This window comes from Nakaseomyces glabratus, chromosome M, assembly GCF_010111755.1.
Source record: "Nakaseomyces glabratus chromosome M, complete sequence".
NCBI classification, from domain to species: domain Eukaryota; kingdom Fungi; phylum Ascomycota; class Saccharomycetes; order Saccharomycetales; family Saccharomycetaceae; genus Nakaseomyces; species Nakaseomyces glabratus.
The window spans coordinates 896975-920216 of record NC_088963.1 but is presented as its reverse complement, the minus strand read 5'-3'; the positions used below and the strand labels follow the sequence as shown (position 1 = coordinate 920216).

Here is a 23242-nt window from a genome sequence, read left to right as displayed (position 1 = left end):
TCAAAAAATAAACGTTTCAGAGATTCCTTTTTCACCGAGTTTTCCCTCAAGTAGAAGTAAGGCTGTCGCAAAGTCTGGTATTATGAATATCTGGGCGGCTAGAAGAACGAACCGTGAAATTCCCCCTTCCCGCGCCCCAATCCCGAGTTTATATAGTAGCGGGTTCAGCGTTCAGCGTTCAGCGTGTCGCAGCGAAGAGAAAGGGGACTGGATCTGGTGTCGTACTGCAAGCGACGCCCTAAAGTCTCAGAAACGTACGTACAAACTAAGCGAGTTAAGCCCAAAGAAACCAGAGAGAAAGAGGCGGAAAACTTCGCCTTTTATGCGGGATTTTCTGTGGGCGATAGAGAAATGCAGGCGAGAGAATTTCAACTTGCAAAATGCCTAGAAGGCTGTGCAGCAGAGTTACACAGCAGCGATTGAGACCCAAGAAGGGAAATGCGGATGAAACAGTTACCCGGCTGCCTCCCTCAAAAGGGCAAGCCGCATGGTGCCCACACTGGTGTTCGAGGCGCGTAAGACACACTACACACACATACACACATACACACATACACAGCGATTCGTTTGTATAGCGCTTGTTCTATGAGTTTTCAAGAGACCCAGGCTCGCGAGCCTGGGTCTTGTATTCTGGTATATTTGGCCCGTGTCTGGCGGGATAACAGCCGGGTGGCGGGTCGTCGGCACATACACATAATACAGGCATCCCGTGGAGCAGGAAGCCAGAGACTGGAGCTAGAAAGGAAGAGACCGGGTAAGTTCCGTATTCTGTGATCTGGGTCGATTTTCGCGAGTTTGTTATATTATACGTACATGTCATATGGTATCCGTTTTGTATGATATTAGGACTCACCTTGAACAATTCTTTTGGTTCTTTTTTGAGATTTTTCCTAATTGGGCCATTTTGTAAACATATCGATCGCAAACATAAACAAGTGGTCTATCAACGCTCATACACATACTATCCCGTCTTTGCTCCCCTCCCATGGGCTATTGTGTGCGTGTGCAGTAGCTATCACAAATTGCTATTGCTGAGAGACACCAACTGGAAGTTTTTAACCATTGCTTGTGTGTTTTGGCAGACGCAAAACAGTAACTCAACTTATATATACAGCTTGTAAATCACTGAACCTTTATTAAAATAGCACATTCACCTAGAACAAACACACTAAAACTAAAGCCAATACAAGAAACACACAATGGAAGCGGAAACCACAGTCGACTCGCTGTTGAAGGAGATCGATATGGAGATGGAGATGCAGTCAGGCAACGATGTCGCACAGAGTAACGGGTACTTGCTGCCATTGCAAGAGATAGGCGACGAGACCATGGACATGCTTGTACAGTACAACACTGAGAATAACGCCAACAGCAATGTCAATGCCAATGCCAATGCTAACGCTAATCAGTGGAATAAAGTCGACGATCCCCAGGATCTACTCCCCATGGAGAACAACTACGACGATGACGAGGAACAAGGAGATGAGAGCGACACAACAAACTTGTTGTCTGGTAACAAACATTTGACTGAAGAAGAATCCGAGCAGGTTCTCGTAGATAGCAAAAACTTGGTTCTACCGCCTAGCTCCAGCAAGTCCAACTTAATCAACAACTTGAAGCAAGTGGTGGAGGACGAAGTATCTGATTCTCAATTGTCAAACGATATGGATGATACAAGAACATTGAACTTCTCAGTTAAGGGCACTGAACCGCTATTGGCCGACGAATTGCAGGACAAGGAACCAGATATGATAGAAGTCAGTACAATCTACGATGGCCCTGATATGATTAGCATGGCCGATGATTCTGATACAGAAGATATAGATCTACTATCAAAAGCCAAAAAGCCAGTCTCACCATCCAAGATACCAATTACCAATGCACAGACTATAAATTATTTCAAGGACGCTCCGGTAGAGGATGCGAAATTACAGACAGTACCCGATGATATTCCTCTAGAGACAAAACAAACTACAGTTAGCAATGATATTCTGTCAAATGTAGAAACACTCCTACCACCAACATTGGAACGTCCATCTTTTGTAATTTCCAATTTAAAAGAAGCCTCTCAATCAGTGGAAAATCTAGGTTTCCCAGATTATGAAGAAGATTCACAATCGGAACAAGAAACTTCTGTTTTGCATCATACCCCAACAGACTTTCATGCCCACGAATTTGAAGTTTTTGCAACTGAGTTGCCTGATATCAATGTCACCCCCTCTATTAAACCAATTGACATTGATAATAATTGTGAACATGAGAATAGGCTTGTATCCGAGGAAGAAAGCAAAGGCGTTATAAGCTCAGTACCTGAGAATGAAAATTTACCAGCGGTGAAAAGTAACCCATCCTCAAATTCAATATCAGATATGCTAGAAATAAGGCAGGAAAATAAACTAGATGAGACATTAAATATGATTGATCACCAACTGTCAAGCAATAAATCCATTGACTCAGTAAAAACCGTCTCTGACAATAACATATCAAAGTCTGCAAATGACGGCTCAGTTGAGGACGTAGCAGATTCCGGTAAAGAAACTTCAGACATAGCCAGGAATATTGAAGAATCGCATAATAGCCTAATAAATCTAACATCTGGAAATAATTTTGACCAAAGTATGCATAATGATTTAATTGAAGAATCAAATACCAGAGTAAATGTTACAGAATCAGATATAACTGCTAGTGAAGATAGTTTTAACGGATCTCATGATCAAAATTCAAGCCTAAATAACTTAACAAAGAATGACAATGGAATTCAACAGAATCTGGAAGATAACCATACCGGAATACAGCCAGAAATGGTTGTACCGGAGGAGGTTACTACTACGTTGCCAGAAGTTAATATTTTGCCTGCTTCAGAAAATATGCTTGAAAATACTAGCGAGTCAGAGATTTCAGTTCAATTTCTGCAAAACAGAGATAACGAAGATAAAGTAAGCAGTGACCCTCAATTGGAAGAGAATATTCGTTCAACTGAAACTGTAATGAACACACAGGAAACCTTCGAGCCAAAGCCAGCAAAAAAGAATCAATATACTGATAGAGAGATTGAAGTCTTAAATTCGCAGAAAGATATCTCTGAAGCCACTGATAATTCTGCTGTTAACTCCAGGATTAGTAGTAGTGCTTCAAATTTCACTCCAGTACTACCACCTCTCCCCAAATTGGAAAAGCTTTCGATTGATGATCCCTTTGATGATGAGTTTGAAACTTCTAATGAATCGATGCAAATGAAAAATAGTGTCAAGCCTACAGATTATTTATCGATTTGGCATTTACAAGAACAGACAACCAAGGCTGTTTCTCCAGCGCTAAGCTCGAATTCTCAATTCTCTTATAATTCCAACTCTACTAAGTCCAGTGTAGCATCACCAGTACCTGCTACAGCTTTCAAATTCAAGCCAAAAATTGTCAGTCGTAGTAAGTATTACTACCCTGATAATAATATTCAACAGGAACAAAGCATGGATTTCATATACACTAAGCTACCTAGTATTTTGGATCCAATGAGGAGAAATACCATTAATTCTAAGAAGATTAGGCAAACAGTGATTGATAAAAGAAAGAGTCATCCATCCTTTTCTGTTGACGAAGGAAACACCATAACAGAAGTTAATATTGAGCCCGAGGTTAAAGTACAGCCTATCAGTATAGAAAATGATAGCTCCTCTTTAAAAGCTAATAATCAAGATGATAATGAATCTTGTTCATCAGGTAGTCAGGCCTTTGTTACACCTAGCGCTACTATGGATAATTTTGATTCACAATTCAATGAACTGGGAACATCTTTTGAAAATGACTTGGAAAATGTTCTAAATTATTTTGACAAAGATATAAATACCAATACTTCCTCAGATTTAATTGAAGAGACAACAACAAAGAATCAAGCACTTCCAACTTCAAAAGTATGGAGTGAAAGTGTGGATTATTCACTTCCAACTGGTGAAGAGCCTAATGTTGATCACAATATAATGAAGAAACTCCTAAATACCGAGAACTCTGAATTAAATGAATGTCGCTCCGATCAAGAGCACCATATCATAGATAATGCAGGTTTGGGTATCTGGAGATCAACTGCAAATGATATTGCAACTGGTAATGTCGACATGTTTGCTTTAAATGGAAGAGATATAAGTATCAGTAAAAGCGAAATGACTAATGATATCGATATGGGTATCTTCTCTGATAAGAAAAGCTTGGTACATACTCCAGAATTATCACCTGTTAAAAGCACACATGTTGGTAGTCCTTTTAAGGTTATAAGTCCCAAAAAGAATACTCAAAAAGATTTGAAGGATGGTACGACTGCTGAAAAGCGAGTCTCTTCTGAATCTGAAGCTGCCCAGATTTCGATCATGTCTGCCGTAGGAGAAATTACAAATAAAGACACTGCAGTAGTAGATGATGCTAGTAATAAAGACAATATTGATGCTGGTCAAGTTGGAAATGAAGGTGAACCTATTGTTGACAAAGGTCTTTTGTATTTGCACTTGCAAGGTACTACCAAGCTTTCATTGGCTGGTATTAATGCTCACCATCCAAAATATTCTATTGAATTTGATAACGGTAAAAATGTAGTGAGAACAGATTGGACTGAACTAGATAGCAGAGGTACCATTAGTTTGAATAAAGAATTTGAAATACCAATCGATCAATCTATTAATAAGCTGATAATTACATTGATGATCAAGTATACTAGATTAACCAATGAACTTGTTGAAGTGACCAAGAGAATACCAATCGGTAAAAAATTTCCATTTGGTAAAATGAAATACAGGACAGAAACCCAATTTGTTGAGAGAAGTACTGTCAAGGATGAATGGGATTATCTATTTGCTCGTGATGGTTCATTTGGTAGATGTGAAATTCTGTTGGATGAGTCACTCTTTGAAAAGATTAGATTCAAAGAGCAAGACTTATCGTTTGATCTATTGAACAAATGGTCCCGTTTACAGAACAACAGTTCAAGTAAAGTTACTCAAGAAGCATTGTATGATCTACCACGTAGACCTGCATACAAAGTTGGATCCTTGAAAGTAAAGGGATGTTTCCTTGAGAGAGTTTCAAATGATGAAAAGTTTCCAGTGTCATTGAAGAAAGCAAAAAGCATTGTTGAAAAATATAGATCTCAACAGGACATAACCAAGGAAGGATATCTGTTGCAAGAAGGAGGAGATTTGAGCTCGCAAATGAAAAATAGATTTTTCAAATTAAATGGTGTAGAGTTGGTTGGTTATCATGAAGTCAGCATGAAACCAAAGATAAGAATTAACATGCTTAAAGTAGTGAAGGTCATAGGGAAGGATGATGTTGTGACTGGTAAGGACAACGTAAGAAACTTTACCACATGGGTTCTGATGAATGATTGTTTTCAACTGGTATTTGATGATGGTGAGGTAATCACATTTAGTGATGAGTCTTCTCTAGCAGATGAACAAAGCTGGTATATGAAACTGAAAGAGGTTGTTGAATTGAATGCTTTCCATCAACCTTGGGTCAAAAGATTTTCAGAGAACATGATAATTAATGATATTTGATTTCTTTCGTGAGTGTTAATCAAACCATAGTATCACAATAAATATCTTAATAAACTCAATAACTAATATTTTAATAATTGTATAATTTCGGTAATATAGTGTGCTAATAAACAGGCGATGTGATTAACTGTATACAACATATTAATATGAAAAATTGAAATTTGGACCTTATTATTTATCGTAAAAATAGTAAACAGATGATATGAATGATTCTATGCAAATTATATATTTCTGTTAACAAGAAAAGAAATTTCCCTACCAGTTGACATGTCAAAAGTTGGTCAGCTATTAATTTACCCAAGCAGATATGTATTATGTGGAGTATTGGGTTATGTTCACTTACTTAGCTGGTTTTGGTTTTGGTTCTGGTTTTGGCCTTGGTTTTGATTTTGATTCGGCATTCGGTTCATAGGTGCCATCATTCCAGGTGGCATAAAAGGAGAGAATCCACCAAACATAGGAGGCATTGGGAAATTCGGTAGCGGTGGAGTTGGTTTATGCATCATGTTATCGTTATTAGTAGGTTGTGGGTTATTTATGGCCATATTATCAGGCATACTCTGGTGTCCTCCTTGAGGCTGATCGAGCCTGCCCTGTTGCTGTAATGTCATGAGACCCATAAGTATTCTTCTTGGGTTGTATTCTTGCCTTAGTTTTTCCTGTCTATGAAGGTATTCCATCCATGTATATTCATTAAATCCATAGTTAAAATAATCGGATATGTTCGCACCGGGCTGTCTCCATGGTTTCTCTTTTAGTACTTCTGGATCAATGGTTGACACTGGTTCGTCATTATACAAACCTTCCTTATCTAAATCAATACCCTCAGCAGAGGTTCCGCTCTTAGTTGTTGTTTCAGGACCTAGTGTTTCGTTATCTAACTCAGAAGTTCCAGCAACCTCAGTGTCACCTAATGCATTTAATGTGGATATCTCGGCCGTCGTGGCTGTAGCTGTGCTCTTTGACATTGTTTCTCCTCCTACATTTGCACCTTCAGAAACCGTCACAATAGCATTATTACTACCTGGTACTGTTGAAGAATCCAGTCGATGTGGATCAGGGCCTGTACTAATAATGAACTCGATGTCTGAATCGCTTTCGGAGCCACTTTCTTCTTCATCAGAGCTGGCATTTGCCAGAGAGTCTTTCGCTAGCTTTGGTCTTTTCAAATCATTATTATGTTGGCTTACTACCTTATCACTTGTAGGACCTTCATTGTCATCTTCAGCGGCTTCTCTTGGTCTTTTCTTTTCATTTTTTGGTTCTTCATTATCTGAACCATATAGGAATTTGTCATCCTCATCTTCACTCGAGCTCATATTGTTGTTGTCGTTTCTTTTCAATTGAAAGTTAAATGGAGATTCAGTTCTATAAAAACCGCCACTACTATACTATAACGGTTGAGAATTAAAAGTTCGGATAATTAATTGATGGACTGGGAAAACCTCTAGGAATTGTACTTGACTACCTGCAGTATGATTCACTTCATTATTTGTGATATCGTTTTTAGCAATTGACCTTTCTGATCCTTTGTTTCAAAAGCGAAAGGGAAAAAAAAAAACTGGAATAAAATAAAAATTGCAGTTCGAAAAGCGAAAAGTGATGCTGTAGTGAAAAATGGCAAGATACATCTCACTATTTCTAGAAGTGCTGCTACAGAGAAATTACCCACATATAGCCTATTAATATCAGTTAAACTAAGTTCAAATTAACTTCAGCACAATAGAACGTGAAATGAACCGAAACTATAAGTCCAAATATTTTGATATTAAAATTTTAATTCTGATTTACCCAATTTAAAATTTCCCAGGTTATCCCATAGTATGCTGCAAGACTAAATATAAAAAAAAATGAAATAAAATGATCAGATTCTTGTATTCACAAACATCCTATACTCTGATATTTGATTTATGCGATTATCTCAAAATCAACAAATTTCTAGGAATTGTAGTCACATAATGGTATTGGGAAGAAAACTGTATAATTGAGAGTAGACAAAGGGCAGTTTAAAAATTATTATCTATTGATGAGTTTTTTTATAGTTTACCAGCGCCTTTAAAATTAAAAATAGGTCTTGCTGAACTTATACAAAATTTCCTGGAACCTAACTTTATCATAATATTCTTGGTTTCTTGAGCGTCTACCGTAGGCATTAACGCAATATCTATCTAATTTTGAGAGTAATGAAGTAAAAAATTCCTTATTACTCTTCGAATCCTTAGACTTACGTATTCTATTCTTAGATGTACGGTGGACATAAGAATTTGCTTGTGATTTTTTTGTTTTTATCACTGGTTTGGGTTCCTTATTTATTCGTTTTTTCTTTTTGAACCCTGTTGATACTTCATAGGTTCTTAATGGGGGATACTCAGGTAGAATTATTGGGTTTCCTTCATCAGGATCAAAATAATAGTAATACTCTATGTTATCATTAAATTTATGTTGATCGGGAATAGGAAAGTGGGTTTCTTTCTTTATTGAATATTTGGTGGTTTTCTTATTGTTCTTGGTTTCCAATTTTATTGTAACAACAGAGTCTCTTTCATTTTGTTCATTGCAAAAATTTGCTTCTTTCATTAGTTCACCAGATGAGTTTGTTATGGAAGCAATATTTTGGATGTTGTCTATATCATATGAAAAGATTGAGGAGAAAGAAGAGGCTTCTGAATATTTTGATGATAGAAGGTAGGTTTCTTCATTTATGAAGGATGACAACTCTATATCAAAAGTAGTTGATAAAATCTTTGGATTTATCAATTTATGTGGCTGGGTATGAATGATTTCAATTGGAAGTTTAGAAGTATAATTTGTAGATTTTGAGAAATTTGGAGAAACATCTTCAGTGGAGTCGTTGAAGTAGTCACCTCTGTAGTTATTATCATAGGAAATGCTGTAGTCTTCAAAATCATAGTTACTGTGGAAGTCAAGCTCTGAATAAGCGCTTCCTAGGTCGTTGTCAATCATATCTGTTGAAACTGACATATTTAGAGGCGAATCTGCCAATAATAAAGGGTCCTGATCTATGATACAATTTTTGTAATCCGTAACGGGAGTTAATTCCTCACAAACACTAAAATTAATATATTTGTCCGTGTCATCCCAATTTGTAGCTAGTTTTATGGTGTTGTTAGTTGTCGGATGAGGGTTGCCGCCATCAAAAAAGTAATTGTTGAGTGTACTAATTTCGTGTGAGTTATCTCCATTAATGTCTTCAGACTGTCTATAAGTTTTGCAACCCCGTGAAGCTACCTTAGCCTCTTTAAAATTTGGGCTACTACTATGCATAGCCCTTGAAAGTGGAATGTATGAGCTGCGAATATCTGTTAATCTTTTAAATTCTTCGTCCTCATCAAATAATATCAGATTCCTCCTAATAATAAACTTGTCCTTTTCCGTGACACCTGGACAACTATTATTCATAATTAAGAAAGCGGATATGTTCAGACACTCCTTGATCTATTACTGTTTTATCAATCCTTTAAGTTCACTTCAGAATAATATTCAAGGAAATCTTTGAGACTTGCTCGATTGTAATTACGTTTGCCGCCAAAAGTATACCCAAATTATCAAATTGACAGTTTTATTTGTAAAGTTCAAAAGATGGTTTATAATTATTTTTTATATTTTTTTGATGTAATGTTAACAAAAGCCAATTACTATCAGTTGTTATTTTTCTTCAATGTAATAATTGAATAATTACGTTGGGAAATCTTTGATATAGATTTTCTATTGAATTGAACAATGATTATTGGTAAGTGTTGTATTGAATATTTCCTTTTTGTTTTTTTTTTCTTTCAGCAAAAGACGTTAGATAATTGGTGTTGTTATTAAGTGTATAAACCGAGGAATTTTAGTACCAGTGTTTGGCTAGATCAAATCCTTGTATTGAGAAAAATTCAGTAATGGGGCTTCAATTTCTATCTATTAGACAAAGCAAAAGTGAAGGCGAGAATGTATGATAAAAGAAGAAATCAACGGTAAAAGTAACTATCTAGGGGTTGGATAAAGCGGTAATATTAGTTTCAATGTTGGAAAAAAATTTGCTTGTATTGTAAATATTTTTTTGAAAAAAGTATAGCGGAATTCCTTTTCTTAGGGTATAGGAATTAAATATAATGTGTACTGTTTGATGTTCGTGTGTGCTATGTCCCTGTTTTGTCTTGGGTTTGACAGCTTTTCTGAAACAGGATAGTGTGCAAAGAAAAAATAAATTGAATTGGCGACTTATTGAGTAGGCATATAAACAAAAAAAAAAATAAAACAGGTATATGAGAAGAAAAATAATTGTTAGAAAAGCTATAATCTCTCTCTTTTTTTTCTTAAATAATATATTAGTAGTTTAGCAAAAATGATATGGTTAAAAACCTTTTTTAGTATTGAAGATAGAGAAAAAAATAAAAATATATTCCAAGAAGAGTTTATGCTCCCCCCTTTATATACAATCAGGAAAAGGGCAAAGCCCAGATTGGTAATATTCGGTGAAAGATGTCTCAGCATGCAACTTAGCAATTGAAAGGTAAGGAAGTATATTGTTAGAAACCTCTGCAGCGGCTAATGCTTTTTTTTTTTAAGATAAAGGGTTAATTGCACAGAAAGCCGCCTTTGAAAAGGTGGAGAGGCGTGCCCACAATAAGGGTCCTTATCTCCACTCAACAAAAACAAATTAACAAATAATTAGGTTTTGTGCGGTTATTTTTTAGAGTAGTTTTTAAACACTTATCTCTTCGGCGGCGAGGCTTTCCGTGTGTTTCTGTGCTCCAGTTTACATCTGTTTCAGAGGTGTTTGTGGGGCTGAGCGGCTATTCTTCTAGCAGTAAAAAATATGCGTGCAGGAGTTCTACCCGAAATTAAACTATTATTAGATAGAGCAGCCTTTTTTAGGTATTTTGGTCTTTCTTATTAATTGTTAGAACAGCACGTACCAGTTACCCATTAATCTTTTGTTGTGAAGAGCGGCAGTAGAAATACAAGAACTATTTGTTAAAGAAGTCCCTTTTCATAACGACATCTCCTGCGTGAGATTCTAAACACAAAATTTTCGGAAATAGAGCTGTTTTTGGTTTATGGCCTGGTGTTGGCGGCTAATGTTTGTTTATATACAGCGCCTGGTCGTAAGAGATTTGCGTACAAAACACGTAATTCTGCAAGATCTGTAAGAGGTGTAACAAGAATTCAGAGTTTGAAATTGTATTGATGTTCTATTTGTGCGCAGTGTTCTAACAAGGAAAAAATAAAAGGATGTAACCACATTGTGACGCTACTTGCGCTATGTTTGAAACGCATAGTAGTAGGGGAACCCAGTGGCGTCTGGGTAGGGGGGTAATGTGTACGCCAATTTCTCAGTTGACATCTTTTTTATTTGCTTTTCCTTTATTTTATTCGGCATTGGGAAATGATCATACTAATAATAGTAGTGTTTTCTGTCTATCTAATACGAGATGTATTATTTGTTAGTAAGCATGAGCACATGCTGACAAGATACCGCACAAGACACAAGATTAATATAACGCTCTGAAATTGCAGTAGATTAAAAAAACATATTGTACTGAGAAAATATTGTACAGCAATCGTGTATTGATAAATCTCTAGCTTATATTGTAGTGCTAAGAAAGCAATGTACGCATTAAAGTTTGGTTGGCTAGACAACTTAGAAACATGCGTGCAGCCTCTTTCTTATACTTTTGAATTACTGATACTAATATAAGTAGGGTGTTGCTAGAAGTACTTTACACGGGGCTGAATCCGGTACCCGAAATAATTATTTGGGTCGTTTTGTATTTTATGAAACGTCAAGTGATACGCGGCTAACACAATACCTACTAACGACAAATCATAAGTTGTGCACATGAAATATTTATCCGTATAATCATATACCTCCCCCCCCCCCCACAGGAGAAGATTTACCAGCCTTTGGAATGAATCCCGTCATCCATTCATCCGAGGTTAAATACGTATTGGTGGATTACTTTCGTGAATTTTTGTTTATTTGGGATCAGGGTGATACGTTTCAAACTGAGCAACACAGCAAGATGAACGTCCGGATCCTCGGACGTGTGTTGTCTTTTCCTCTCCACCCCACGTCCGCTTCATTGAGCGTTGAGATTATAGATCACAATAGTCAGAGAGGGATATTAGAAGAACATTATGACACCGACCTGAGGCTCGAGCAAGAGAAGAGAAATTGAGTGTGGGGGGAGAGACAATTTGTGCAGTGCGACATTGCGACAGTGCGAGTAAGGAAACGTAGAGAAAGAAGCTATAGGTGGGATTGTTCAAATAAACTCCGAAGACCCGATGGCCCCTTATTCTGAATCCCTCCCGGTAGACTAGGGTTTGTGGGATGTGGGATGACTAAATTCTGACAGACTCCTTTTCATGCGCGTACGCAAAACTCTAAGCTTCAAAGTGCTTTTGAAAGTTTCCATTCCTCCGGTCATTTAGGGTTTCAATTTTGTTTTTTAGTCATCCCTTCCCTAAAACCCTAATTTTCAAATGCGATGCTCTCTACACACTTTGTGAGAAACCGCTACACAAATCACCTGGAGAAAGATAAAAAAAGGGGATCCTAGTGAGAAGTTATCGGACCAATAGGTTTTTTGATAAGTACCTCGGTCTAATGGGGACTGCTTGTAGGGTAACAGCGTAGGGCTTTCCTACCCTTTTCCCACAGCCGCTGAGAAAAGTACGCTTAAGCTGATAAAAAGATCTGATCGGATTTAGGTCTTTTGTGTGGGGGGAGGGGGGGGGGCGTTCAGTTAGAGAACGGATGACTGGAGAACGAAATTAGGGCTTTTTTGCTTTTGCCAAAGTCGCTGGATAAATGCATTTGTAGTTAGGGTTTGTCTCCAGGACTGGGATGAGATAACTGGGATAGGGTTTGAGATGGGTTTGTGGCCTTTTAAAGGCCTATTGCGATTTGTGGATTTGTCTTCAGGCCTATTCTGTGGGTGAGAATCACATTAAGACTTCTCTATACTATTGGTCCCTAAATGCTGGTACGCTTTTAGGGTTTTCCCTTGCAATTACCAGGGCCGCCGGGCCAAAACAAGCCTTTTCCCTATTGTGATCGATCAAATCGAAAACTCGGACTGAGCAATGCTAAGACCTGGAATGTTAACGCAAAACACTCTCTCGAGTCAGTAACATTGATTGTTCATGGGTTACTGTCGGAACTTTAGGCGCAAGTGGAAAGAAGACAGGTGGACAAACATTGAAGTATAAATACCAGGGACATGATTTGCTTTCTTGGATTTCCCTCCTTATGACCTGGGATAAAAAAAACCATTAACCTATTTGTGCGATTGCTTAGATACTTTTCTAGCCCCTGAACCCAATACACAGTTTAATATTCTGACTTGCTCTGTGCCTGAAATAACGTCTAAATCCAAAGTATAAGATTTACATTAATCGGTATAGAATATCAATTTTGGAACAGCTCAACTAAGCAATAAATAAAAAAAATAGGAATAACACTACTTATATTCCCAAAACAAAAAATCAAAGAAATATTCTAATATAAAATGTCCTCTTCTAAAAAGAAATCTTCTAACCCAGTTGTGAACCTGGTGGCTGGTGGTACTGCCGGTCTGTTTGAAGCTCTGTGTTGTCATCCACTAGATACTATAAAGGTGCGGATGCAAATTTACAAGAGACAGGCGGCACCCGCTGCTGCTGCAGTTGCAAGCATGGCTGGCGGTGCTGGAGGTGCTGCAACTGCTACTGTCGGTGGTGGTGATGCCACTGCCGCTATTAAGCCACCTGGATTCATTAGAACCGGTAGAAACATATATGCGCAAGAAGGGTTTTTGGCCCTATATAAAGGTCTAGGGGCCGTTGTCATCGGTATTATCCCAAAGATGGCCATCAGATTTTCTTCCTATGAGTTTTACAGAACTCTGCTGGCTGACAAACAAACAGGTGTTGTTTCCACAAGTAACACTTTCATCGCAGGTGTAGGTGCTGGTGTCACTGAAGCTGTCTTGGTTGTTAACCCTATGGAAGTTGTTAAGATTAGACTGCAGGCTCAGCACTTAAACCCTAACCATGACTTGGCCAAACCAAAATATACAAATGCCGTTCAAGCAGGTTACACTATCATTAAGGAGGAAGGTATCTCTGCTCTATACAGAGGTGTTTCTTTAACTGCTGCCAGACAAGCCACAAACCAAGGTGCTAACTTTACTGTTTACTCAAAGTTGAGAGAGTTCCTACAGGAATACCACGGTACCGAAACATTACCATCTTGGGAAACATCCTGTATCGGTTTGATCTCTGGTGCTATTGGTCCATTTTCAAATGCTCCACTGGACACTATCAAGACTAGACTACAAAAGGATAAGTCTACTAGCTTCAAAGGTGAATCTGGATGGAAGAGAATTGCTCACATTGGTACTCAATTGTTAAAGGAAGAAGGTTTCAGAGCTCTTTACAAAGGTATTACCCCAAGAGTGATGAGAGTTGCTCCAGGTCAAGCCGTTACATTCACAGTATACGAGTTTGTCAGAAGACACCTGGAGAACCTGGGCGTCTTCAGTAAACCTACACCAAAACCAAAGAAGTTGAACTGAATCTGACTGGCATTGCATAGTACTTGATAAAAAATTAGAAAAAAAAATATAAAAAAATGACAGGAAGTTAGTACTGCTTCCAAATAAAGAAGGGACATCAACCATAGTCCATTAAGAAGTGATTCTATCTCTTTTGTCATTTTGGCTCACACACTCATTGTCATTTAATCTTTATTTACACACTCAACTTTTGCACATTTGTAATTATTATGAGCATTCATTTGAATCCTGTTTGGTAAATTGTTCCCTTGGATAAAATATTGAGAATATTAACCCTTCGCATCGCGATGAGAACAATTGACTAACTGCCGTATTTAACATGTTTTCATATTCCTATTAGATATTAATATATTCATTTAGACTATAGTCTAAGCCCTCATCCAGTTGCTAAAATATGTTCATACAAACTAACATTACAGCTCACCATTAGTAAAATATATATATTACTGAACAATAAAGACCTTGACTAAATAGGCGGCATTATTGCGGACATTTCTTCCTTTTTCTCTTATCCAGTTCTTTTAACATTTAATGTTTTAGTCTAAATAATTGTGTACTTTCAAATAATTCAAACTAAACTAAATTTTAAAATAGTCTCAATTGAGGTCATAAGAAAATAACAGAATAGTATTTTTGTTACAACAACGAACTAGTCTTAGTATTAGATAGCCTATTAGATATTAATACAGTAGACCATACCCATAAAAAAAACGTTTGTTAATTGTAGGAAAAAAGTAACGACAACTGCAGGATTCGAACCTGCGCGGGCAGAGCCCAAAAGATTTCTAATCTTTCGCCTTAACCACTCGGCCAAGTTGCCGTATTACCTTATATTTTAAGACAAATAAATTAGAACGCTATATGTTTTGAACCCAAAACCTCTTTTACTTTCATTAGCCGCCATTTCTCTTTAGGTTAGGTCGAAATGTAGACTGTATAATCATTATTCATTATAAAAAATTGTACATCTAATCCAGTGCCTTTGTCTAAACATGTTTAACTGCACATAGCATGCTAAGGAAGTTTATAAATATGAAGTCTAGTGACTAAAAAAAAGTTAACAGCTTGAGGTTCTCTACTGCTGTGATAAATTTGTGTTTTCTGCTTTGTTTTCTATAAATAGGTTGAAAAAACTTAATGCATCATTCTGCTGAAGAATATTCTTCATCTCATCTTCAGTTTGGCATATTTTCATAAACCAATTGCGAAGTTTCGTTTCTTTTAGCAAACCATCCCATATTTCAACAGCATAATTTCCGGTCATATCTATTAATTCTCCATTGTTAGTGGCATCCTTTATCTTAAAATTTTCATTCCATTTTATTCTTGTGCATACAAGCTTCTTATAAAAGTTACATGATTTTTCCTTACCAATCACAACAATAATTCCAGGGCCACCTTCACCTACCCTTAAACAGAATCCCTTTAAATTCAACTGCTGACTATTCATTTTCAGTTTGTATCTTATTTTTGGATTTTGTAAGCTTTGGAAATAGAAGGCCTTACAAAAAAGATCTTCTGAACCTTCGATTTGGTCGCTAACCTTTGATTTCTTCCGCAGAACTGCTTCTTCGTGTCGTTTTTCATTCTCTTGTATATGTCGTTGTCTTCTCTCTTCGATTTGATCTTTTACCATATTTTCCCACGCAGTTGGATCACTTATATTTTTGTTATTATCAAGTACATTCATCATATTACTCAATTTGACTTTGGTTTCTGGCTTAGGTTCAAGACCCAATTGGACCTTAGCCATTTTCTCCTCTCTTTGAAGCTTCCGATTCCTTCTTCTAGCTTTTTTGTGTTCTAGTTTTGTTAGGTACATCTTGGGAGCAGTTATTTCTTCCGGTATTTTTATTGGGACTGGGTGTTGCACATATCTTATTGAAGGTGGGCCCGTTTCTTCCGTCTGAGACTTCATACATTCTACGCCAGAATTCATATCATCAGAGTCGTAATCTGAGTCCATATCTTCTGGGTATTCAGTAGTGTATTTAGGAAGAATGTTGCCAGACTTATCCAAGTAGCTCTCATCCCACCATTCATAGTTTGGGATATCTTTGAACCTTTGCATATATAACTCCTCGCCAATGCTATCATCAGGAATCTCAGCATTAGCAATTCTTTCCCGTTTTTGCTCTGCCAAGGATACACGATGAGCCTTCTCTGCTGCAGCTCTTAGTTCTTCTTCCTTCAATCTCCTTGCCAATTCCTCTCTTTCCTTATGTAATTGGGCACTAATCTCACCTTTCTTATAAAATCGGAGACCATCCTTGTATTTCTTAAACACTTTACCATTCTGTTGTCCAATATCTGACAAGTAGGGATTCACTTGCTTCTGTTGTGCTTTGATGATATTAGCATTACTAGATGCCAAAGCTGGGTGTAACTCAACATCTAACCCTCTTCCGGACCGAGGCTTCCTGCTGGTTGTGTTCTTGGGAGGCATTGATAATTAGATAAACACCAGACCTACTGGTAGCTCCTTTTTTTCTATCTTTACTTTTTGATGAACCTGTTTGTTATATTGAAGTACCTATGATGTTAGATGTTATTCGATATTTTTTAATCATAATTTTTGCGATGAGCTCGGGATTCGGCAAGTGATTCAATATCTTAAAAGTCTTCTAGAAATGATTAGTTATAGTGATGACCGATTCTTGAATGCTATATATTTCTGGTGATTATTGTAAAATAATAATCGTATTTATTATAAATATATAAAGTTATGGTTCACTTATTTTGAAAGATTCAAATTTAAAGTTCATTTAAAATAATTAGTCAGAGGAAAACAAAAAATAAATAACAAGAAAATAAATAAAACTAAATACATATTGGTTGTCTGTGGCCAATAGATGACAGTATGTACTTTTACGGCCAAAATCATTTGAGATGTTCGATGAATAAGAAAAACATAAAGATTATCATGAATAGAAAACAATACGGTCATGAACTTGCGTTAAAACGAGAAATTAAAGAGCCTGCTATTAAAAACCATTCACCAGAACTTCAATCCGGATTTACGTTTAGATGAGGGCGATTCAGAGCGTTCCTTTGATTTACCCTTGAACAGAGACATAAAGCCTCCACTGGAGGTGCTGCTACTCGATTTTTTGGATGATTGTGATATTCTAGAAGAATCATTGGATTTTACTCTCCTTAGAGAATTATTACTCTTCATAGTCTTTAATCCAGCTTGATTTGATGATCCTGTGTTATAAGATCTAATAGGAGTCAATTTTGGTGAAGAATCTTCAGAAGCGGCATGCACTTGAATTTGCGGCTTCGTATGGACGACTGAATTCCCCAGGGCATTATTGCCATCTTTGTGTTTAACCGATGACGCAAACTTAATTTGAGAAGATCTAGGAACCCTATTTCCTGACACACCGCTGGTTGTTGCACTCAAAGACTTCTTTTTCCTTGTAGTTTTAGGGTTATCAAGTACACTTAGCATGGATTTTTTCGATCCACTCTGTGGATTAAGTACAGCACCACCAGTTATAACCCGCTTCAATTTAGTCAAACCGACATCATCATCATCATCACTCTCACTGCCAAGATCTTCTATGGCCAAAGAGAATTTGATAGTTTGATTTATGATCGTTTCCACCTTTTTAATTTGAATCTCCTCGTGTGATATACTTTTGTTGTTATCAAGATCTTTCAAATATTGGGCAGTTTGTAAACGATAGGATCTTGCTTTCAAGTGAAGTTTCTCTCTGACCGTTAATTTGTCGTTTCCTTCATCCGAAGATAAATCAGATAATTCACTATCTACATCAGATCCAGTTTCGGACCCTGATTCTTCTTCAAATACGTTTTCAGCAATTGGTGCACTTACAGAAGTACCCAAAGATGGACGCTTCATATTGAAACCAGCAGTGAATGAATCAGCACCAACTAGTCTTCTCTCAGGTGGACCTATAGTTCCTATCCTTTTCGGTGGTACAATTTTTTTATCAGCCTCAGACTCAACAATATCGCCAGTGACATTATTTTCTTTCTCCATTTCTATGTTTTCCTTTTCTAGCGATATTTCAATCTGTTTTGATTCTTCTTCAAGTCCATGCTCGAACAGGAACATACGTCTTGCTGGAACGACAAACAATGGTAAGGGGAATACAGTAGCTAGCTTATCAATCAGTAAATTTGACTTCCATAAAACCAAATTGTCTGTTCTCTCCCATCTAAGGGTGCTAGCAACCATTAAGTCCGGTTGATAAGCATTGGTAGCATCAATAATAGTATGTAATGCAGCACCTACCACCACTTCAACAGTAATCTTAACCGATCTCTCCTCGGGTAAAATGTTGGCAATATAATCGAATATATTCTCCATTGTCGTCTCTACATCTTCTTGACTGTAGCCGGATGCCCATTCTACAAAGTCTTCATGCTTGTTCAAATTTTCGTTGTTATCTTGCCCCAATGAAAATGCACTAGCTTCATAGTCACCTTTGTTATACGCCTTCCTATTTACGTCCCGACTTCTTGACCTTGTCCTGGATCTTGATCTAGAAGCAGAAGCACTGGTGATTAAACGTCTACTTGATATCATCCTTGGAATGTGTGCAAGCACAACGATATGGTCACCATCATTACTCAGCCTCTTTATGGTCCAATCCAGGCCGACCCATGTATGGCGCTTGCCACTTATGTGGCACAAGACCACACGAGGGCCACTAGTCGACTCGATTTTCTTGTGGATGATCTTCTCTTTCTTTCTTTGTTCTTTGGTCAGTGGCTTGTAATCCTCACCCATCATAATCACGGGTTCAGAGGGCTTTGTCTGTTGTGGGAACAACAACTGTGGGTACTCGAAGGTCTCAGACAGGTCCTCTTTCCTCTGCTCGATGGTGTGCCGTCTGCTTCTCCAAGTATTGTGCCAATCGTTAAGATCCCTGTTCAAGATAAAGGCATCGTTGACCAAAGTAGGTCTGCTGGGATAATCCTCCCTCACAATCCTACCATTCTTGGCGATCTTGAACATCTTGGTGATGTTTGCCTGCTGCTTCGAGGACATTTTCTTTTGTTTTCCGGCTGATGGATATTCCCTGTCCAGAGGAGGTGGAGATGAGCTCCTCGTGGTGGCATTCTTGTTCAGTCTTTCAACTATCTCCGGTGTTATGTAGCTGTTGTGCAGCATATAGTTTTGATTATCCTCGGAGACATACCCACTCTCGTCGTCGTAGTATTCCTCCATGGTATACTCCTGCGGAAACAGCTGGACACCGGGGAAGTCCTGTTCGTACTCGTCCAGCAGCGTATGCTTGCTGGGTAGCGGTACTGTGTTGAACGACACACACGGTCTCACCTTCGCATTGGCCCGCACGCTGACGCTCCGCTGCTTCTTGCGCCCGTCCACTGCATCCAGAACAGGTGTGCCAGGCTCCAGACTGTCGTTGCCTGAAAGCGCAGACTCAGACTCGCACAACCGCGAGTCCAAGTTCCCAATATCACCACCGAGGCCAGGCTCCCCGTCACCCACGCTCCGCCTGTACACTTTGACCCGCCGGTAGAAACTCCTCAAGCTCTCGTCCTGCTCCATTTTATTTTTAGTATACGTGCTCGACGCTGATGTAGGACCAGCAAGGAGAACAGATCAACTGGCAATATATGTGATCCGTATGTCTCCTTCTATAAGTCAGAAGGATTTTCACGTTGGCGAATCCCTTTCGCCGAGAAAATGCGATGAGCTAAAATTTCACAATTTTTCAGTTGCCAGGCAATAAGCATTAACATAGCATATATATGTACATAGTATTAGTCCCACTGGAGGGATTTCAGTCTACGGATGGGTCCGTAGCCCTCGAGCAAGCCGAACAGTGTGTATTCTATAAGCAGGTCCGGCGACTCGGTGATTCTGTAGTAGTGGAGCAAGGGCCACAGGCCGAGGTACACTTCACCTGCGTGGATGGCGAACTCGAGCACGATGACTGCGAGCAAGCGGTAGTCTGAGTCTACTAGCTGGCCCAGCTGGCCCAGCACTGGCACCTGCGGTGGGAACAGCCAGTGCAGCAAGGGCCTGTACAAGTAGCACAGTGGAGGCAGCAACACGGCGAGGATCACTAGCAAGTCGGCGACCCCACACGGGTACAGCACTTTGTCCAGCTTGTTGAAGCTCTTGTTCAGCTTGCGGGCGCTCTGGCGTGCCAGGGACATGACCACTTCGTTGTAGTCAGGGGACACCCCTTCCAATTGGTCCCTGATGTCGACGAACTTCGTCATCTGCGTGTCAGACTCGTGGTTCTTGAAGTTCAGCTCCATCGCCTGCGCGTCTACACCTTGTAGCTTCACGGCATAGGGCCTCTGCTTCACTTTCCCATATACGCACAGTATATCCTTCAAGTTGTGTGCACGCTCAGTGTTCCACTTGGCAATATCCGCTGCGTCCATGTCTTTTCTCTCTTCTGGAGGTTATCGCTTGGAAAGGGCCTATATAGACCAAAACAACACTAGGCTCGCTGGCAAGGTAGCAATCTAAATAGTCATATATATAGGCACAATTGGGCCATTATACGATTACGATATCATTGTGGCAAGGGTCCAGGTGCTGTTGCTCCTATCACGTTTTCCCTCATTAGTTCCATGACAAGTTGGGCTCGAATGGACTCGCAACGAAGCTAAAAAGCTTGGGATGGAGAGGGGGGAATGGCCTTTGTCCTCTCTGTGATTTGCACAACTATTGAAGAAGAGTAAGTTTTCAACTTAGTGTATATTACTAGAAGTTCTTTCTGTTGAGTTATAAGTTTGCGACTGTGACGGGGAAAATGGAGAACAAGGAGCATCATCACCACCACCATCACCACCATCACCACCATTCTAATGGGTCCTATGTGAGCAACAAGGTGTCCTCGCTGGCTGATGGTTCTCGTGTTGGTAATTACCAAATTGTGAAGACGCTTGGAGAAGGTTCCTTTGGTAAAGTGAAGCTGGCATACCATGTAACCACTGGGCAGAAAGTGGCATTGAAGATCATTAACAAGAAAGTGTTGGCCAAGTCTGATATGCAAGGCCGTATTGAGCGTGAGATATCGTACCTGAGGTTGCTGAGACACCCACATATCATCAAACTGTATGATGTCATCAAGTCTAAGGACGAAATTATCATGGTTATCGAGTATGCAGGCAATGAGTTGTTCGATTACATTGTGCAGAGGAATAAGATGAGTGAGCAGGAGGCCAGGAGGTTCTTCCAGCAGATTATCAGTGCAGTAGAGTACTGCCACAGACATAAGATTGTACATAGAGACTTGAAGCCGGAGAACTTGTTGTTGGACGAACACTTGAATGTCAAGATTGCCGATTTCGGTTTGTCTAATATCATGACAGATGGTAACTTCTTGAAGACTTCTTGTGGTTCACCAAATTACGCGGCACCAGAGGTTATTAGTGGGAAACTGTATGCAGGTCCTGAAGTCGATGTGTGGTCCTGCGGTGTCATTTTATATGTCATGCTTTGTCGTCGTTTGCCCTTCGATGATGAAAGCATTCCAGTGTTGTTCAAGAACATTAGCAACGGTGTCTACACTTTGCCAAAGTTTTTGTCACCTGGAGCTTCTGATCTTATTAAGAGAATGCTTATTGTTAACCCATTGAACAGAATAAGTATCCATGAAATAATGCAGGATGAATGGTTCAAAGTTGATCTGGCAGAGTATTTAGTCCCACAGGATTTGAAACAGCAAGAACAGTTCAACAAAAAGTCAGGAAATGAAGAAAATGTGGAAGAGATTGACGACGAAATGGTTGTTACTCTATCGAAGACCATGGGATATGATAAGGATGAAATTTACGAAGCCTTGGAATCCTCTGAAGATACACCAGCTTATAACGAGATAAGAAATGCATACATTCTGATTAAGGACAACAAGTCTTTGATCAAGGACATGAAGCAAGATAATAATGTAACACAAGAACTGGATACGTTCCTTTCGCAATCTCCTCCAACATTCCAGCAGAATGGTGATGGTATGAAGGCATCGGAAGATCAAAAGAAAAAACACAGTGGGAGAAGACTTGCTTCTTCGGTAACTCAGCAAAGGACGTTCCACCAACCTCCGTTTATGGACCAATCAAAGGAAGAGGACTCCACAATCTCTATTCTTCCAACCTCTTTACCACAAATCCACCGTGCAAATATGCTGGCACAAGGCTTGCCGGCTGCTTCCAAGATATCACCTTTGGTAACCAAAAAATCAAAGACAAGATGGCATTTTGGTATACGATCCCGTTCCTACCCATTAGATGTGATGGGTGAGATTTATATTGCATTAAAGAACCTTGGTGCAGAGTGGGCAAAGCCTTCTGAAGAAGACCTATGGACTATCAGGGTGAGATGGAAGTATGATTCAGATGAATCCAGACTTATCGAAGATGGTGTTAAGAAAATTCCAAACCTAATGAAAATTGTAATTCAATTGTTTCAAATAGAAACTAATAACTACTTAGTTGACTTCAAGTTTGACGGTTGGGAGAGTACTTACGGTGACTCAACTATTTCAACCAATATGTCTGAGGATGAGATGAGTACCTTTTCGGCATACCCATTCTTGCATTTGACAACTAAACTTATCATGGAATTGGCTGTAAACAGTCAAGGAAACTAGTGCTGTGCATTAAGCTTCCAACCTCATGATATTTAATCATTCTATTTGTTTTTTCCAGCTCCTCTATTGAATGTTACAATAAAAATCAAAACGATCAAAATCTTGGCCAAGAACGAACAGTCTCTGTTATAGTGTTGGAGCGTTTTCTCATTACCCTAAGCTATAGTTGTTCTTGTTACAAGAACTGTTATGATTTCATTTCACTGAAAGCTTCGACAATCTATGGTGTCAATGCTTTTTGCAAGTCTTTTTTTTTCAATCATCATTAAATTATAATTTTATTCATTTTTATATATACCAATTTATAATTTGTCCATTCCTTCATTATTTACCAGTTGAGAGTTACAAATTCTAACCAATTATAGTATTAAGCCTTAATGTTAATTTGTGATCATACTCCCACTATTCTCCTTAAGCCAGTCCATTAACTGTATACTTTAGCTCACTTTGTATTTTGTTCGGCATTTTCTCTGTCTCAAATTTTCTGGTATGAAAACGATTGAAAAGTTTAACAATAATCGATGAG

General features: G+C 38.6%; 8 protein-coding genes and 1 non-coding gene across 9 annotated transcripts; 3 read left to right on the top strand and 6 right to left on the bottom strand.

Moving 5' to 3' along the window:
• Positions 1 to 1199: 1199 nt before the first annotated feature.
• BUD4 (Bud4p) lies at positions 1200 to 5540 on the top strand (the record flags this gene model as incomplete). Its single annotated transcript, XM_449740.1, has 1 exon — positions 1200 to 5540. One exon carries the CDS (start codon positions 1200 to 1202, stop codon positions 5538 to 5540), a length of 4341 nt encoding a protein of 1446 aa, XP_449740.1.
• A 335-nt stretch (positions 5541 to 5875) lies between these two features.
• Positions 5876 to 6859, bottom strand: FIP1 (cleavage polyadenylation factor subunit FIP1; the record flags this gene model as incomplete). Its single annotated transcript, XM_449739.1, has 1 exon — positions 5876 to 6859. One exon carries the CDS (start codon positions 6857 to 6859, stop codon positions 5876 to 5878), a length of 984 nt encoding a protein of 327 aa, XP_449739.1.
• A 742-nt stretch (positions 6860 to 7601) lies between these two features.
• IME1 (transcription factor IME1) lies at positions 7602 to 8960 on the bottom strand (the record flags this gene model as incomplete). Its single annotated transcript, XM_449738.1, has 1 exon — positions 7602 to 8960. One exon carries the CDS (start codon positions 8958 to 8960, stop codon positions 7602 to 7604), a length of 1359 nt encoding a protein of 452 aa, XP_449738.1.
• Positions 8961 to 13060: 4100 nt separating this feature from the next.
• Positions 13061 to 14107, top strand: SFC1 (Sfc1p; the record flags this gene model as incomplete). The annotated part of the gene is made up of 1 exon (XM_449737.1): positions 13061 to 14107. The coding sequence occupies one exon, from the start codon at positions 13061 to 13063 to the stop codon at positions 14105 to 14107; it is 1047 nt and encodes a 348-aa protein (XP_449737.1).
• Positions 14108 to 14845: 738 nt separating this feature from the next.
• tS(AGA)9 lies at positions 14846 to 14927 on the bottom strand. The gene has a single exon. It is a non-coding gene; the product is annotated as a tRNA-Ser (tRNA).
• Positions 14928 to 15182: 255 nt separating this feature from the next.
• Positions 15183 to 16553, bottom strand: PRP3 (U4/U6-U5 snRNP complex subunit PRP3; the record flags this gene model as incomplete). Its single annotated transcript, XM_449736.1, has 1 exon — positions 15183 to 16553. The coding sequence occupies one exon, from the start codon at positions 16551 to 16553 to the stop codon at positions 15183 to 15185; it is 1371 nt and encodes a 456-aa protein (XP_449736.1).
• Positions 16554 to 17102: 549 nt separating this feature from the next.
• On the bottom strand, positions 17103 to 19655 carry JIP4 (Jip4p; the record flags this gene model as incomplete). Its single annotated transcript, XM_449735.1, has 1 exon — positions 17103 to 19655. One exon carries the CDS (start codon positions 19653 to 19655, stop codon positions 17103 to 17105), a length of 2553 nt encoding a protein of 850 aa, XP_449735.1.
• Positions 19656 to 19870: 215 nt separating this feature from the next.
• GVI51_M08899 (uncharacterized protein) lies at positions 19871 to 20503 on the bottom strand (the record flags this gene model as incomplete). The annotated part of the gene is made up of 1 exon (XM_449734.1): positions 19871 to 20503. One exon carries the CDS (start codon positions 20501 to 20503, stop codon positions 19871 to 19873), a length of 633 nt encoding a protein of 210 aa, XP_449734.1.
• Positions 20504 to 20877: 374 nt separating this feature from the next.
• On the top strand, positions 20878 to 22716 carry SNF1 (AMP-activated serine/threonine-protein kinase catalytic subunit SNF1; the record flags this gene model as incomplete). The annotated part of the gene is made up of 1 exon (XM_449733.1): positions 20878 to 22716. One exon carries the CDS (start codon positions 20878 to 20880, stop codon positions 22714 to 22716), a length of 1839 nt encoding a protein of 612 aa, XP_449733.1.
• Positions 22717 to 23242: the final 526 nt, after the last annotated feature.